Source organism: Rhinoraja longicauda, chromosome 15 (genome assembly GCF_053455715.1).
Source record: "Rhinoraja longicauda isolate Sanriku21f chromosome 15, sRhiLon1.1, whole genome shotgun sequence".
In the NCBI taxonomy this organism is placed as follows: Eukaryota; Metazoa; Chordata; class Chondrichthyes; order Rajiformes; family Arhynchobatidae; genus Rhinoraja; species Rhinoraja longicauda.
Window position 1 is genome coordinate 16,286,086 of NC_135967.1, and position 19,279 is coordinate 16,305,364.

The 19,279-nt window shown below is 44.7% G+C and overlaps 1 protein-coding gene across 6 annotated transcripts in view; it reads left to right on the top strand.

Moving 5' to 3' along the window:
* Positions 1 to 19,279, top strand: part of fgf13a (fibroblast growth factor 13a) — a 288,256-nt gene that overhangs the window by 122,579 nt on the left and 146,398 nt on the right. For 5 of the 6 annotated variants that reach the window (XM_078412229.1, XM_078412230.1, XM_078412228.1 and 2 more), the window contains one exon: positions 7,698 to 7,865. The exons of the other annotated variant lie outside the window; for it this stretch is intronic. In XM_078412229.1, the coding sequence (XP_078268355.1) occupies positions 7,698 to 7,865 (168 nt within the window). The remainder of the gene's footprint in view (positions 1 to 7,697; positions 7,866 to 19,279) is intronic. 6 annotated transcript variants of the gene reach the window in all.

Sequence of the window (19,279 nt, forward strand, 5' to 3'; positions counted from 1 at the left end):
AGGCACTGTGCCCAGGCACCCCAGCTTACATCTCTGCCTTTGTCTGTCAGAGTGTGTGTTTGCTGAGGGGCAGTTGAAGGTCTCTGACTGAGATGGATAGATTGTTTGTTTGATGATAAGGTTTTCAAGGAGAATGGTGATAAATGGAAAGCAGATCGCCCAGCTTTGAATTGAGCGGCAGCACAGGCCAGGGGTTGGTTGGCCCCTCCTGCTCCTGTGTTTACTGGGATGAGAAACCTACAGATTAACTCACAATTACGGAAAGTGGAGGAAGTATAAACAATGGCATTACTTTCTGTTTGCCTTGTGAGGATAGATTAGATCTCTGTGCTTTTGTATGTGCCATTTCAAATGAGACCAATTAAGTGTGTTTTCAACACGACACAATCTCTAATTCATCTACTTCAACTGAACCCAGGCAGCTAGTTTAGAGTTTAATTAAGAGCTGGAGTAACTCAATGGGTCAGGCAGCATCTCTGGAGGACATGGATAGGTGATGTTTAAGGTCGAGCCCTTCTTCAGACTGGCCAATGTGTATGATAATGTCCAGCTATCAACTGTAAAACTAAAATATGTGAACATTGGCTCCAATTAAAGACTATTCTCTGCCGTAAAACATCAAAACCCCTCGCCCTCTAATCACTGCCAGCCCATGTACCTGTGAATCACGGATAGCCTGCAGCAGCACCTGAAACCACAGGAGAGCTACCACCAGCACGGTCTATACAAAACCCTCCACATCCACTGGCAAGTAAAGCACACGCCTGTGGCTGATCTCCCCAGCCCTCGTGCCCAGTGCTGAGGACGTATGTACAGTCAGCAACATCTGGCGAGTTGATCCCATCACTCACACACCTGGTGCCAACTTCTGGACAAGGTTACTCCAAACCTCTTTGCTGAGCAAGAGGTCACCAGGGCAGCACAGTGATACAGCGGTGGAGTTGCTGCCTTGCAGCACCAGAAACCCGGGTTCAATCCTGACTACGGGTGCTGCCTGTAGAGCGTTTACACCTTCTCCCTGTGACCCTGTGGGTTTGCACCGGGTGCTCAGGTTTTCTCCCACCTCCCAAAGATTTGCAGGTTTGTAGGTTAATTGACTTCTGCAAATTGTCCCCAGTTTGCAGGATCGAACTAGTGCATGGGTGATAGTTGGTCAGTATGGAATTGGTAGGCCAAAGGGCCAGTTTCTCTAAACTAAAATAAATTAAATAAACTAAAACGGTGGACAAAGAAATGAATGAAGGATGTCCCTGGACCATGACTGCTCAATGTGGAGAGCAAGCGTTAAAGCTGACACTGAATCTTGAGTTCATGAAACAATGAAACTGAGGTCTAGTACTATCGGTAAGTGGTGGGTACTACCTCACCATTGCCTGCCCGCATGACCCATCAAGCACCTCCTGTCCCACCTGTAGCAAAATCCACAGCCCCCACTTTTGCCCTATCAACTACTCCAGAACCCATGAACCCAGAGTAGAAGCAAGTCACAGAATATATCAGCTCAGAAATATGCCCTTCAACCAATTGTCCTTGCTGCCCAAGATGCCCCATCTGAGCTACTTCTATTTGATCATGTTTTGCTCATATCCCTCTAAACCTAAAGTCTGGAGAAGGGTTCCAACCCAAAACATCGCCTCTCCATTTCCCCCCCACATGCTGCCTGACCCGCTGAGTTCATCCAGCGCTGTGTTTTGCTCAAGATTCTATCATCTGCAGTTTCTTGTGACTCCCTCTAAACCTTTCCTATCCATGTACGGACAGTCAAAATCACCTCAATCTCAAGGGACCACGTGAGATGCGGCAGCAACATTAACGTTACGTGAACGAGACCCAAACAGAGGTCCCATCTGCCATCAGCAGTGGCGTTAAAGATCCCTGCCCGCTGTTGAGGGTGGGGTAGAGGCCTCCCCAGTGTCGTGGATCATTTTGACTTTGTTTTTATTACCTTGATGTTTGTGGGGTCCTGTTGCTTGAAACTAACCACTATTTCTGACACTAAAAGAACAATGATCCCTAAATGAATAAAACTCTTCCATTTATCAGAACAGGGAGAGGCCATTTGCTCCTTTGAGTCTGTTCTGCATTTCACTCGGGTTGTAGCTGATCTGTGCCTTGTCTCCCTTTGTCCATCTCTACCCATGTTATCCATATCTGTCAAAATCCAACTCTCCATCTACTTCAGTCTCAGTATCCACATCCCACTGAGGCAGCATTCCAATCTTCACTATTTGTCACAGTCATACAGTACAGAAACAGGCCCTTCAGCCCACCATGTCCATGCTGACCGTTAACTATGGATTCTGATCTAATGCGCCAGCACTTATTGCCAGGACTTGAGGGCCTGAGCTATTGGGAGATGTTTGGCAGGCTAGGACTTTATTCCTTGAATCTCAGGAGGCTGAGAGCTAAAATTATAGAGGAGTGTAAAATTATGAGGGGAATAGATAGGGTGAATGCACTCGTCTTTTACCCAGGGTAGGGGATCAAGAACCTGAGTGCATAGGTTTAAAGTGAGAGGGGCAATATTTAATAGGTACCTGAGGGGCAACCTTTTTACTTGCAGGGTGGTGGGTAGATGGTACGAGTTGCTGGAGGAGGTAGTTGGGGCAGATACAATAACAAAATTTAAAAGACATTTGGACAGGTACATGAAAGGTTGAAAGGGATATGGACCAAACGTGGGAAGAGGGCCTAGCTTAGATAGAGGTCTCGGTCAGTATGGATGAGTTGGGCTGAATGGCCTGTTACTATGGAGTTTGATTCCATAATACTTGATCCATCACCTTCTGTACTTTTCATTATAATACTTCATAATGGTTCATAACAGTCCCCTCAGGCAGTGCGCTCCAGATTCCATACCCCTCCAGTTGCAAGATGCCCCCTCAGATCTCCCATAAACGTGTGTGAAATGGTGCTCCTGATTGCATCCCATAATGCCCAGTTGTGCCCTCTTGCCCTGGATCCCTGACGCAGGTAAATATTGTTTCCGACTACTCATTATTGCTCAAAATCCCCCAATTAGATCGCTCTGCAATGTGCATGCTGCTGGCACTATCTTCATTCTGTGTCCAGTGGAGTTGGTGAGAATGAAGGCGCTTATCCTCGTTTGTTCGCTCAAATCTCCTCACACTCTATGCTCCTGGAATGGTGTCAGTAAACCTACTTTGCAACCTTTCAATGCATTGATGTAGTTGCTATAAATGGGCTGCAGACTGCGCACTGTGTTCCATATTTGGGCTGGTTAACTTGAAACGGCAGGAAGCTTCTCGCCTCTAGACTGTGTCCTTGAATTCAGTGCAGATCTTCAGAGACACATGGAACTGCAGATGCTGGTTTACAACAAAAAAAAGACACAAAGTACTGGAGTCACTCAGCAGGTCAAGCAGCATCTCTCTCCGCGGAACATGGATAAGTGACGATTGCAGTGGTAGGGAGAAAGCTGGAAGAGAGGTGTGGGCAGGACAAAGCCTGGCAAGTGACAGGTGGATACAGGTGAGGGGAAACACACCTGACTGTGGTAGCGAGTCCGGGTCCGTACATGGTCAAAGAACAGAGAAACACCCATTTCTCCCCTTCCCCCTCGTTCCAGCCTCTTCCACCGTTGTTAGACTTTGTAGCTGCAGCGCGAACTGTACCTTTACAGGCAGACCAACTCCACGCAGACCAGTGATTGCCCCCAGTACACTAGCACCATCCTACACACTCGGGATGATTTACAATTTACAGAAGCCAATTAACCTACAAACTTGCACATCGTTGGAGTGTGGGAGGAAACACTCGCTGTCACATAGAAAACGTACAAACTCCGTAAAAACAGCACCTATAGTCAGGATCAAACCTGGGTCTCTTGCACTGTAAGGCAGCAACTCTACAGCTGCGCCACAGTTCCTTCCTCTAGCTACACAATCTGCACCTCATTTATCCCTCTCTTACACCTTTTGTCTCTTCATCTCTGGCCGTTGTCTAACCATATACCTCTCAAAATCTCCCCTCAACTGCATCCTCCTATCACTTGTCACTGAGTAAACAGTGTCTGTGGCAATAGCAGATACCAATAAATAGGACGAGTGTAAAACTAGCAGAGTGGTGCAAAGATTGTGGTGCAATCTAAAGGAATGCAAAACAAAATATGGCATTGAATATTCAGCTGGTGAGCGATGTGTTGTCAGACGCTTGCAGAACTCATCCTCCCATGGCAATCTGTTTAGAAAATATTTCTAAAATTAAAGCGGGGAATAATTAACTTAAATTGTGATTAAACTTTGAAAGTATAGTTAGGTTTGTCTGAGCCATTGCCAGGAACAGCAGCTGTTTCCTTCTCTCAGTCTCCCTGCTTAGTCAGGGAGTCGTAGACTGGTACAGAATGGGAACAGGCTCTTTGGCCCAACTCGTCTATGCCGGCCCGGCCATGTAGTTCAGCAGTGCTTTATTTGTCACGTATGCAATTGCACAGTGAAATTCATTATACACATGCAGACGCCGCCATTTTTGGCTCTACTATTCAAAGTCCAGTCCACCCGCGTGCTCGAGCAGTTCCCGCAAACCGACGTCCTTCTCCTCGCCCGACCGTCTTTGTGCAGCAGACTTTAAAGGCGCTGGAGGCATTACTCCGGTTCACCTTCCTACCAGTCCTTGCTCTTCGCATCTGACATCTCCAGCTCCCTCCTGGTTCTGCCGACTGATGTGCCTTCGGGCAGGTTCCCGGTCCCACCGAGCCTTCAGGCAAGTTTCCGGTCCCACTGACTGACGAGTCCACCTGTGCTGCTGCTTCCAGACTCAACCACCCCCTCAGCCAGCACACGGGTTGACCACCTACAACCTCTGGCCTGTGCTACCTCTCTACCCAGGACACTGTGTCCTTCCCGTCAATACCCCTGCCCATGGTGAATACTACACATACCCCCTCGCCTGCACGCTTTCCTGCAGAGACTGTGACGCATTGTCAAGACAAAACACCGACCACATAAGATTTAGTTTAGTTTCGTGATACAGCATGGAATCAGGCCCATCGGCCCATCAAGTCCATGCCGACCAGCGATCATCCTGTGCACTAGCACTATCCTACACACTGGGGACAATTTACAATTTATAGAAGCCAATTAACCTACATGTCTCTGGGATGTGGGAGAAAACCGGATCACCCGGAGAAAGCCCACGTGGTCACGGAGAACGTGCAAACTCCGTACAGACAGCAACTGTAGTCATGATTGAACCTGGGTCTCTGGCGCTGTAAGGTAGCAACTATACCGCAGCGCTACTGTGCCGGCCTGTGCCGTGAGTCATAAACCCCCATTCCAAGCAGGAACCCTAAATCCACACCTTCAATCCCAGCAGATATCACAACCCCGTTCTCAGCAGGAATCGTAAATTTATAAATTCATAAGTTATAGGAGCAGAAGAATTAGGCCATTCAGCCTATCAGAATCAGAGTCCATGACCTAAATCCCAGTATGAATGGAACGTCCACTCCTGCAATCCCAGCAGGAATTGGAAGACCTAGCTTCAATCCTAGCAGGAATTGGAATAGGCAGCTTCAATCCCAGCAGGAATTGGACGACCCAGCTTCAATCCCAGCAGGAATTGGAATACCCAACTTCAATCCCAGCAGGAATTGGAATACCCAGCTTCAATCCCAGCAGGAATTGGAATACCCAGCTTCAATCCCAGCAGGAATTGGAATACCCAGCTTGAATCCCAGCAGTTACTGGAACCCAGCACCTCAATTCCAGCAGGTCTACAAACAATCCCAGTGCCGCTTAAATGTTCTGTGCATGAAAACACTGGCTACTTTATTTCATTTTGCTCTCCAAAGACAGTTCAGCACATTCACAATGAACCCTTTCCTCAAACAAAGTCTGATATTGGGGTTCAAGGAGAAGTGAAAAGATTTTTTTTTCACTTTCATATTTGGTTCATGATGTCCCAAAGCCCTTTCCTGTCAGTGGTTTAGTTCTAATTGCTTAATTGAAAGAATAAATCATAACTGTTCCAGACAGACACGTGAACGAAAACCATGAATATCATGAGAATGAACATGAATTATTAAGATGCTAATTAGCAAGCAATCCTTTCGACCTTTTTTTCCCATTTGTACCACATGTAGATCTCTAACCATTGTTTCCAGATCAATCTGCATCTAGCTCATAATTAAACAGACATATTTGGTTAACATGTGCAGGAAGGAACTGCAGATGCTGGTTTAAACCAAAGATAGACGCAAAACTCTGGAGTAACTCGACAGGCGAGGGCAGCATCTCTGGAGAAAAAAAATAGGTGACGTTTCAGGTCAAGACCCTTCTTCAGACTGAGAGTCGGGGGAAAGGGAAATATAGACAGTGATATAGAGAGATATCGAACAAAGGAATGAAAGATATGTAAAAAGCAATGATGATTAAGCAATGGTGGAGCCCACAATGATAAAGGAGCCCACAATCTCCTCTCTCTCCATCTGAATGTTGTTTATATTGCTCCTTAGGCAAAACCTACATGTGCAATTCACATCTCTTGCTGACTTGGAAGTATACCATCACTTTTGTCGCTACTGGAATCCTGGAACCTCCTCACTGTGGGTACACCTTCCCCACACCTACTGCAGTGGCTCAAGACGGCAACTCATCTTGCCTTCTCCAGAGTCACCAGTGATAGTCAAGTAATGCTTGCATTGTCATTGACATCTCCAGCTAATCCTGGACCTCATCAGCCATTTATATCCCAATTCCCGTCATCTGACTCCCCCTCTACTCAAAAGTCTATCTCAATCTCAGCCTTGGGTCCACTCAATGATTACGCATCCATCACCCACTTTTTTTAATTTTCAGGATGGGGCAACTTTGGTAAGCCAGCATCTATTGCCCATCCCGAATTGCTCTTCAGTATGTGAGCTTGAACTGCCTTCTTGAACCACTGTAGTCCTTCTGGTGAAGGTGCGCCCACAGTAATGTTGGGGAGGTAGTTCCAGGGTTTAGACCCAGTGACGATCAAAGACTGTTGGAATGCTAAGTGCTGGAGTAAATCAGAAGGTCAGGCAGCATCTTAAGAAGGGGTCCGACCCGAAATATTGCCAACCCATGTTCTCCAGAGATGTTGCCTGACCCACTGAGTTACTCCAGCATGTTGTGTTTTATTTTGTAAACCAGAATCTGCAGTTCCTTGTGTTGACTGGTGAATTGCTTCTCGGTTGGAATGGCATTTGACTTGAAAGGGAACTTGCAGGAGGTGATGTTCCCTGTGCCTTACACCTCGTCCTTCTTGGGAGAAGATATGTGTTTGCAAGTGGCTATCAGAGGGGCAGTTATCAGCAGTGTCCTTTTCGGAATGCATGCGTACTGTCCTTTGGTTCCCAATATCATCTGTGGCAACACGTTTACTTGCCACCGTGTGGAGGCTCTGAGACCTAAATGGAGCAGCTGATGTGATTTTGTAAATGATTTTATTGTAAATAAAACTGGTAGGGTGCATGTTGTGGTTATTACAGGAGACTCCATCTGCCATACAGAGATTTGAATCTGAGTGATTAGATTTGGCTTCAAAAAGGTGAAATGCAATGGAAATTCCAGTCTTAAAAACGTAAAAATTGATGTTTTGTTTTGCAAGGGGGCTGGTATAAATGTTTTAACCAGACTTCAGGGGAGATGGAGCGGGGAGTCCGGGTGAATGCCTGCTAATCTTAAGTTCATTTTGTTGTGTGAAAACCACAGTTCGAGATGCCGCTCTCCCTGACACACAAGAGTACTATGTGTTGCACCGAGACTCTATCCAATCCACCGATGTTAAGAAAAAAGAGTCTCCGTTTCGTACTAAATGTCACGAAATCTTCTGCTGCCCTCTGAAGCAAGTCAACCACAACGAAAACACAGACCTGGAAGGTTTGTCTGCTGCACCTTCGGCTGTTTTGTCTGTCCTTGTCTCTGTCCCTCCTGCTGTGCTGTGTCCTGGGGGAGAAGGTGGGTGGGGAGGGAGCCTGTCTTCACAGTGCAGAGCCTTGCCACCGAGAGGCCCGGTGAACCTCTCACCTGCCGTTTGCTTGCCTGCCCTGGGCCCGATACCTTGCCCGAATACGCATGTGAGAAATGGTTAGGAATCCTATGCTGTGGACGCAGGGAGGGAGAAGGAATGTGCGTTTTTTTTGTGTGTGACACGCTCCATATCACTTGGCTGTTTTTTTTTTGGAAAGTTGCTTGCTGTATAAAAGCATCCCAGCCCCAGAATATAGCACTTGACTAAGGGAATGGCATCAGAATCTTTGACCAATGCTTCTGCACACTTGCCTGGCCAGAATCCATGCTGTTTGTATGCCATTAACAGAGGGGCAGACTTAACATGGGAACTGTATGCAATGCACGTCAAGTCGCATCAAAAAGGAGCGTATTGCATGCAGATGTGTGTTGTACGTTTAGAGCCTATTGCATTGTGTTAAGTGATTACGGTTTTCTTCGCAGTTTTCTAATGCAGCCAGACCACATGACTGCAGCACCAAGATGTGCATTGTTCCCCCAGATGAATGGTTTGTTCCTCGTTTTTATTTTTAAACAAAGGATTACAGTCAGGGCACTGAAGCACTCAGGGCTCAGCTAAAAATAGCCCAGACAGTGCGCTGTTTCTGGTGAAGCGAGGGCTTGTACCAGCAACAGCACTAACACACACGATGCCTGTGAAGAGACATGTTCAGGGTCACGGATCTCCAAGATCTCCCCTCACCAGCTAAGTATGAATTAAAGCAAAGATATACTCGTGCTTTGTGCTGCATTTGGACTCTATTAGAACATACTGCGCCTTATTACAGGGTCATTTCATGTCATATCAGTCCAAAAAAAATCACTATAATTTTTACTGACACCAGATTGTTATTTCCGTTATCTCTTTAACTCAGTTCACACATAGCCTCACATTTTTAGGACTTTCATTCCCAGACCCCAGTTTGCAACCACAGCCATCACCATGAGTGTTGAGGGTTCCGTCTACTTACAATCTAAACCAAATCACCCTGGAATAGTTCATGGGATTTAGGATTTTCCAAGGATTTTTATGAATCTTTCTGAAGCAGCTTATTGAATTACTTTTATTTTTTACTGTGAGAGTTTCATTGCCAGTGCTGTAATTCAAACCCTCCCTTTACATGGCCAGAGAAGTCCGACGATGAAGAATTGTTGATCAAATGAACATTCAAGTCAAACCAGGTTACCCTTGTCTGTGTACCGAGCGCTGAGTTTGTACTGGGTGGGTGGATCACTGGGGGAACATAATCTGGCATTTGGTAATCGTTTCCATACTTCAATTATTTTTAAAATGTATAAGAAGATTAGTTTGGTTGTGGGTAGAACATACTTAATTTGAGGCAAACGAGAGGTGATCTGAAGCATAAACTAGCAATCTAAAAATGCCAGTGTAGATGGTTCATTTTGTAGACATTAGAACAATCAATGGCACAGAAATGCCTCCACTGCCTGTCAACACCTGGGGCATCCCATCCACGTTAGCCGTGAATAACATTGATCATAAATCATTGATCCAATCAACCCATGTACAAGTACAACAGTAGAGCAAAGAGAAAAATACCAGAGTGCAGAATAAAGTTCACAGCATTGTAGCATTACAGTTACAGTTACAGTTACAGTCCCCACCCCTCCCCTTCTCTACAGCATAACACATGTCTCAATACCAACCTTCCCCAGTTTGGATAAAATGGCGTTCACCTTTTGGCATGTTGCCAGGGAATTAGCACTTGTTTCCCCCGAGAATGGACCGCCATGGATCAACTCATCAGGCCAATCAGCATCTGTGGAGGGAAATGGACACATAATGACCAAGTGAATGGAGGAAGGTTAAATTTTTAGAATAATTCATTTTGCTTTTGATACAGAAAACAATAATATATTGTTACAAACTGATATTACAACTATATATTACAAAATAATATATGTACAAACTGATGCTGTGTGCAGTCTCATCATGTAATTGTGGGCATAAATGTTTTGCAGCATTTGATGAAGGCAAATAGGAGGGAACGTACACTAATTGTAGACACAAAGAATGCAGGCGCAGGTTTACAAAAAAGACACAAAGTACTGGAGTAACTAAGCGGGGTCAGGCAGCATCTTTGGTGACTTTACAGGTCGGGACCCTTCTTCAGAGTGTGAAGATAGGTCCCAACTCGAAACACCACCGATCCATATTTTGTAGAGATTCTGCCTGATCCAATGAGTTACTCCAGCACTTTGTGTCTTTGTAATATACAATAGCTTAGGGCAGCACGGTGGCTTAGCAGTAGAGTTGCTGCCTTACAGTGCCATGGACCCACGTTCGATCCTGTCTGTATGGAGTTTGTACATTCTCCCAGTGAACGCATGGGTTTGCTTTGGATGTTCCGATTTTCTCCCACACTCCAAAGACTTACAGGTTTGTAGGTTAATTGGCTTTGGTAAAATTGTAAATTGTCCCTAGTGTGTAGGATTGTTCTAGTGTACAGAGATCGCAGGTTGCCGCTGACTTGATGGGCCAAAGGGCCTGTTTCCATGCTGTATCTTTAAACTAAACTAAACTGAATGACAGGATAGTGGGAATGTGGAATGGAAAAAAATCTTTGCACATCCCTAAGGTAACAGACAGGTTAGTAAGTGGGTTTAGATGGTATCTGGAATACTTTGCTGAAATTCACTCACAATCACAGAGGAAAATGATTTAGAAAAGTATTGCCCGGTGATATCATTTTTCTGCATTCCCTTATTTTATTCTGCTGACCCAATTGCACAGCTCCATTTTTCATCATTCCATTCCTTCTGGTCAGATTCAGTCTGCAAAGTTGCCAGCTCAACACATTTCTGTTTCTTCCACTGATTTTTTGATATATATATTTTTTTTATTTCTCATTTATCAATCAAAATGATGCTGAATCCAAAGAATGACAATCCCAAGATAGGGACATTGTTGCATCACGTCTCTCTGCCTCTTTGATGCGCATTTCCTCATCTCCTCATCCCGCCATTAGTTTCAGTAATGTTCAGAATATGATAAACACATCCTCCACCCAACACAGGAAGACCAACTTTCATAACACACAAAATGACATAGATTAGATTCTCAAATATGAAATAAGGTTATCCCCACAGCTTTAGATGATATTTCCCTTGCTAAGTGCCCAGACAAAAGTTGATATATTTGCAGTCATAGTCTCATAAGGCATGAAGACAGGTTTAGTTTAGTTTAGAGATGTGGAAACAGGCCCTTCGGTCTACCGATTACGTGAAGACCAACAATCACCCAATACACTGACACTATCATACGCACCAAGGACAATTTGCAATTTTACAGAGGCAATTAACCTACAAACCTGAAAATCCTTGGAGTATGGGGAGAAACCGGGGCACCCAGAGAAAACCCATGTGGTCATGTAGTTTGAAGAAGGGTCTCAACCCAAATGTCCCCTATTCCTTTTCTCCAGAGATGCTGTCTGATCTGCTGAATGACTCCAGCTTTTTGTGTCTATCTTTGGTCATGGGGAGAACGTACAAAATCCTTACAGACAGCACCTGTAATCAGGATCAAACCCAAGTCTCTGGTGCTGTAAGACAGCAACTCTACCGCTGCACCACCACCGTGCCACCCCAACTCTTTTGCTCTTTGTCCAAACTCATCCATGCTGTCCAGGTTGCCCATCTAATAATAATAATAATACATTTAATTTATATAGCGCTTTTCAGGATACTCACAAGCTTACATTTGATGCAAATTTCTCTAAACCTTTCCTACCTACGTACCTGTCCAATTGCCTTTTAAATGTTGTTATTGTACATGGTTCCTCTGGTGGTTGTTCCATATACCCACCACCCTCTGTGTGAAAAAGTTGTCCCTCAGGTTTCTGAGGTTGATTAGGTTCCCCACTCATCTTAAACCTACACCTTATAATTCTTGATTCCCCTACCTTGGGGGTAAAAAGATTCTGTGTTCACCCTATCTATTCCCCTCATGAGTTTATACACCTCTATAAAATCACCCCTCAACCTCCTGCACTCCTGGATAAACTCCTAGCCTGCCCAACCACTCTCTGCAGCTCAGGCCCGCGAGGCCTGGCTACATCCTCATAAATCTTCTCTGCACTCTTTCCCGCAATTTTTCCATTCAAAGGGTGAGATAAAAACTCTACCAACCAATCTTAATCTCATAAATTAATTACGCCCAGCTTTGGTAGTTTAAAAAAAAGAGACAGTTGTGTTTGTCATTATAATTGCTTGCAGGTTAGAATTTAGATTCTGGACATGAGTGAAGCACTCTCTGTCATTGTCTATCAGAGATGGTTCTTTGACATCTCTTTGACACCAACCTGAAGAAGAGTCCTGACCCGAAACATCACCTATCCATGTCCTCCAGAGTTAATAAGTTCATAGGTCATAGGAGTAGAATTGAGCCATTCGACCTATCGAGTCTACCCTACCATCAATCATGGCTGATCTATCTCTCCCTCTCAACCCCATTTTCCTGCCTTCTCCTCGTAACCTCTGACTCCCTTACTAATCAAGAAACTGTCAATCTCTGCCTTAAAAATGCCCATGACCTGCTGATTACTCCAGCACTTTGTATCTTTTTTTGTAAACCAGCATCTGCAGTTCCTTGTTTTTACTCTTTGAATTCATGTTTGTTTTATAATCCGGCCCTGTCCCTGGCTCTCCAGTAAAGGAGAAAACAGCAAATCCACTGCTGCCCTTTTATGATTCCACCAACTGGGCTCCAAATCTCTCATTCTCTTTTGTCTCTGCTGGACACCAGCAATCAAACAGCACAACTTAAAAGTTAGGAAAGTCCATAACGATTGCCTGCTGCAACTTGAAGATAGTTTGTCACTGAATTAAATGCCGTTAACCCGATACCAGGTAAATCATGGCAGCTAAGTGTAAAAGAGTTCACGTCAAGGCAACACAGTGGCACAGCGGTAGAGTTGCTGCCTTATAGCGCCAGAGACCCGGATTCATTTCTGACTACGGGTGCCATCTGTACAGAGTTTGTACATTCTCCCTGTGACCAAGTGGACTTTCTCCAGGTGCTCCGGGTTTCCTCCCACACTCCAAAGATGTACATGTCTGTAAGTTAATTGGCTTCTGTAAATTGTCCCTAGAGTGCAGGATAGTGCTAATTTACAAGGTGATTGCTGGTCAGCACGGACTCGGTGGGCTGAACAGCCTGTTTCCACGCTGCAACTAATGTCTAAAGTAAAGTCTAAAGTCAAAGAAAGCCTGAGAGATACCATCAATCAGTTTGTATCTCACAACAGCTAAACTCCAAACCAAGGAAAAACAAACTCAATTTTTTTCTAAGTATTGTACTGTTAAAAATTGGCAAAGATTCAGAAACAACAGAAAACAAAAATAAAATATTGGCTTGATTTTCACTCCCAATATTCAGAACATGCATTTTGAGGGCACTACAAATTAATAATGTATTATGGCAACCAACATTGCCAGCAGCATCTTTCTACCACTTTAAACAGGTGAGAGAGGACTGTCAGAACTCCAGATCTCTATTGCATAACAATGCAGTTCTTTAAATGGCCCGACAAGGAGCAGTAGTGAACATAATGTGACACGGAGACATGCTTGATACTTCAAGGTTTAAGGAGGTTCATGGAAAAGATTCAGAGCTCAGGCCCTCAGCAGTTAGAGTCATACAGCATGGAAACAAACCCTCTGGCCTAACCTAACCACACCAACTGAAATGCCTCCATCCACACTAGTCCCACCTTGGCCCATAACCCTCCAAACCTATCCCATCCATGTACTTGTTCAAATTTCTCTTTAAACGTTATGATAGTACCTGTCTCAACTATGTTCACTTGCAGCTTGTTCCATATCCCAACCACCCTTTGTGTCAAAAGGTTACCCCCTCAGGTTCCTATGAAATCTTTCCCCTCTCACCTTAACTTGTAGACATGGCCACCAGAGATCATAATTAGGAAAGTTCTAGAGATCCCAGTTGGAGGGACAGTGGCATGTCGGATGATTATAGAAGGGAGGAGCTTAATGAGAAGGATGAGACTCTATTAGGATTTGAAAACAAGCATGCGTGCAGAAGCCCAGCATCAGTGGCAGAGAGAGTGAACATCTCCTTGCCAATATGCACCTACCCATCAGGCAGCGCCTGAACTCTGCAGCAGAGTCTGCAATTCCCACCTGGGCCTCAACAACTACCCCAGAGCCCAGAGAAACTGGAGTCAGTGCATGTCCCCCTCAAGCCTGAGAGGCCGATCAAAGATAGATTCACTCTCCTTGTTGGATGGGATGGTAGTGACATGGATTGGCCACACACAATAACAACACAAGGAATAGGAGATGCTGGAATCCTGCGCTGAACACAAAGTGTTGGAGGAACTCAACGGGTCGGGCAGCATCTTTGGAGAGCATGGATAGGCAACGTTTTCGATTGAGACCCTTCTTCAGACTGTTTGTAGTAAGGGAAAGAAAACTGGAAGAGAAGTGGGGGCCAGACAAAGCCTTGCAAATGATAGATGGACAGAGGCAAGGGGGTGTTGGTTAGCCAGAGATGAAAAGGAAACAACAGGGTGTGAGATAAGAGGAGGAGTGAAAGATGAGAGAAATGTAAAGCTGGAAGCAGGGAATGTGATAGAAGGGGATGTCTGGGGGAGGAATATACTACTCCCTCTGGCTTCATATTTCACTCCTCAGATCGGACAAAATGGGATCAGCACAGATCAGTGAGTATAGACACAAAGTGCTGGAGTAACTCAGCGAGTCAAGCAGCATCTCTGGAGAAAATAAATAGGAGACGCTTAAGGTTGGAACCCTTTCTTCAGACTGAAAATTAAAGAAGGCCGGAACAAAAGAGGACCGGCAACAGATGACCTGAGTAAAGGTGGAGCCTATAATGGCCCATTAATGGCTGGAGAGATGTGCTAACAACAGGGATTCATGGATGAAAACAGTGGAGTTAGTAGGATGACTAGGATGGGGGAGGGGGAGAGGAATGCAGGAGTTACTTGAAATTAGAGAAATTAATGTTCATATTGCTGGGTTGTAAGCTGCCCAAGCAACAACAGATCAGTGAGTTCCTGTACTTGGTGAGAAGTTCACGGTGGCAGTGAGTAATGTGTTGCTCCTTCCATCCAGCACCAGAAGTTTTCACTCCATTTACGCCAACTAGAATTTCAGCAAGGTGATAATTAATGTTCGGGTTTAACAAGTCAGATCTACATGTTAACTTCAATAACTCCAATTTACCAAACCAGCAACTTAAAATGAGCACAGTGCAACTCACTGAAGAGAGTGTAAGCCAAGACTGAGACAGACAGGGACTTAGTCACGGCCATAGAGCTGTACAGCATGGAAACAGGACCATAGGCCCATCTTGTCCATGCTGACCAAGTTGACATTCCCGGTTAGTCCCATTTTCCTGCATTTCGCCCATAGCCCTCTAAACCCTTCTTATCCATATATTTGTCCAAATGTCTTTTAAAAGCCATAAATGTCTCTGTTTCTATAGCTTCCTCTGGCAGATCATTCCAGATACCATCTGAGTGAAAAAGTTGTCCCTGAGGTCCCTCTTAAATCTATCCCCTCTCACCCTAAGCCCATGCCATCTAGTTTTAGAATCCTTTACCCTAGGACCAAGACTGTGAGCATTCACTTTATCCATGCCCCTCATGATCTGGTACACCCCAATAAGGTCACCCCTCAGTCTTCTACACTCCAAGGAAAAAAGGTCCCAACTTTTCCATGTAATGATGGCCGCCAGCCCAGATAACATCCAAGCATGTCTTTATAAAGCAACTTTGATATACACACAAAATAACTTCAGCGCAAACAAAGAAAGAGACACAGTCTTGACTGTTCACCAACATTCCAGCTCAGATTTATTTTTCTTTGTTAATTTAATCCAATTTTCAATTTCCAAGATTTTTCTCCTTCCTCTTTTCTTCCACTTGGCCATTTAAAGCTTGTTATTGGTATCCTTGGCCAATCTTGCTTCCCTCAGCAGTTTTTTTTCTGGTGGGGTGCAAGGACAGAATGTTACCTCTCCCAGTGCCTTCATCATTTTAACTTCCCTTGCCATTCCCCCACTGATCTTTCTGTCCATTGTCAGAGTGAGAACAACACACAAACTGGAGGAACAGCACCTCATATTCCACTTGGGTAGCTTACAATCCAATGGTATGTACATTAAACACTGAGCTTATATTTTAAGTAACAACCCAACCCCACCCTCCCCTTTTCTTGTCCCACCTGGATCCCCACCCATTTCTCCCATTATTCCACCCCCACTTTCACTTCCCCCATTCTCTTCCTTCCATACCCCTTGCTCTTGCTTCACATTTCACTCCACTTCTCTCCTTAATTCCGCTTTTTGCCTTCTTTTCATCTTTGACCTTTGTCCAACCATCTGCCAATCAAAACCCCCCTCACCTGTAAGCACCTATCACTTGTCAGGCTATGTCCTGACCTCACCTCTCTTCCAGCTTTCCCCCTTCCTCCTACAATTAGTCTGAAGAAGAGTCCTGGCCCAAAATATCACCCATCATGTCTTCCACAGATGCTGCCTGATCTGCTGAGGTACTCCAGCACTTGGTGTTCTTTTTGTAAACTGGCATCTGCAGTTCCATGCGCCTATATTCCAACTCCACCACTATATGCCTTTAGGCTCTGCTCAGTTCCCACTTCTCATCTTTTCACTGAGTACATTAATGCAGAGAGGTTTGCCTTACAGAGCAAGTTTACACAGAACAACTGCACACCCATGACAAACACAAAGTGCTGGAGTAACTCAACGGGTCACGCAGAAACTCTGGAGAAAAAGGATGGGTGACGTTTCCGGTCGGGACCCGTCTTCAGACCTGAAACGTCACCCATCCTCTTTCTCCAGAGATGCTGCCTGACCCGCTGAGTTATTCCATCACTTTGTACCTATCTTTGATATAAACCAGCATCTGCAGTTCTTTGATTCTACATTTTGTCCTGCATATCCATGTTCACCAGGAAACTGAGTGACACTTGAATAAGATCAAGAAACTGCTGGAAACACTCAAGCAGGTCAGGCAGCATCTGTGGAGAGAGAAATTGTGATTGTGTTTCAACTAAACGTAGAACTCGTGTGAATGGGTGATCAATGGTCAGCGTGGACCTGGTGGGCTGAAGGGCCTGTTTCCATGCTGTTTTTTCTAAACTAAACTAAATATTCTTGCATCTCAGAGCTTAATCAAAGTTAGAACACAGCATGATAACTGTTCTTCCAACCACACCGTACCTCAGATAGTGTGAAAGCAGGAAAGCGCATAGCCTCCAAATTGTGGGAGAATATTGCTCAGCCAGGTGAAGGAATCAGGGATCAGTCTGACCTTCCTCCCTCCACTGAATCAACAGTGAAGACAAAAACAATTTCCCACATTATTTGGAGTATTTAGGCGTAACAGAGAAAATCATTACTTGAGATCCAGGGCACATTATTGGCATTAAATCACCACACAAATACAATCCTTTGAAGATAAATAGACATTCTTTTGGAAGGTTCTCTGCTAGGTAACTTAAACTATTTTTACGCAATTATTGAGTGACATTCTGGATAACGTTTCCAAACCAATCCTTAATTCTGGTCCGAGCTGTTTCCTTATTAAAACCTCCAGTGACTCATGCATCAGCACACTCTCAGCACTGAAGGCAATTTGCCTTGTTCACTCTTCCATCAAAGTCATTTCAGCCCGAGTCCAGGTCAGTCCTGGGATTGAGATGACGTGCATGGACCAAATGAAGGTTACCCTGGTGCCTCACGAGGTCACCTGAAAAAATCAGAGCTAATTAGATTTCCTTTCTTCGCTCTCCCTCATTGCCCACACCGTAAATAAAAACTTCCAATATCATCGACTGCCCACCATTAGCACCAAGGCAGCTTTGATATGTTACAAGAGGTACTTGACAGGTCGTGGATCGTGTTGGTTCAGAGGGACATGGGCCAAACGCAGGCAGGTGGGACTAGTGGAGATGGGACATGTTGGTCGGCGTGATTAAATTGGGCCAAAGGGCCTGTTTCCACGCTGTATGATTCTACGACTTTAAGTGGCCCTCAAGGTTGGTCTGGTGGCCTTCACCCAAAAAGTGACAAGTTATATTTAAAGGCACAAAGTGGTGGAGTAACTCAGCGGATCAGGCAGTATCTCTGGAGAACATGGATAGGTAATGTTTCAGGTCAAAACCCTTCTTCAGACTGGCGATTTGGGTCGCTCTATACATATTCACCAGAGATGCTCCTGCTGGGTTACTCTAGAACTTTGTGTCCTTTTCTTCCTCATTTCAACAGGTTATATTTCTCAGTGTCTCTAGTCCATAATTTGACCTTTCGTTGATGCAATCTATGCACGACTGGTTAATTTGCAGATTCATTATCTTTGTTTCTAAACTGTCTTTTGATAGACCACAGAAGGCAGTGAGAGTGCAGAAAGTGGGAGTGGGAATCTGAACTCTAAGCTGCCCTGAGCAAGAATAGTAGGAGGCATGGAACGAAAAAGATAGAATTAGCATGGATTGAAGCCATTTGGTCCATTGAATCCGTCTGCATCTACATAAGAACAATCTTCTGTGTTTCTGGTCTGCAATCTCAATAACTCACTCATTGAGAAAACAATCTCTATCATTAAAGCGGCAAAGTGATGCAGCAGTAGAGTTGCTGCCTTACAGCGCCAGAGGCCCGGTTTCAATCCTGACTATGGTACGGTCTGTACAGAGTTTGTACATTCTACCTTTGACTGTGTGGGTTTTCTCCGGGAGCTCCGGTTTCCTTCCTCCCACATTCTAAAGTCATTTAGGTTTGTAGGTTAATTGGCTTTGGTTAAATTGTTAATTAACCCTCGTGTGTAGGACTAGTGTTAGTGTATGAGGTGATCACTAAAACGGATTTGGTTGGGTGAAGGGCCTGTTTCTGTAATGTCACTAAAGTCATTCAAAAAGGTACAAAGTGCTGGAGTAACTCTGTGGGTCAGGGAGAACGTGGATGTCCAGGGCTGCTGCCTGTTCCATGTTCTTTATGGATGTTACCTGGCCAACATCTGCAGTTCCTTGTTTCTAAATCACTATCATTCACCTGGTGACCTATCTCCTTAAGTCCCGCCAACCTACTGACTCACTGACCAATAGCAGTAGTTCTTTCCCCTTCAAACACTCTCATTATTTTGAGTATTTCGATACAACCTACTTTTAATTGTATTGATTGGAAATTCACATTGACTGGAAACCTTCACTGATGGTGAACTGAAGCCAAATTCTTCTACATCTCTGATCAGAAATGCTTCACT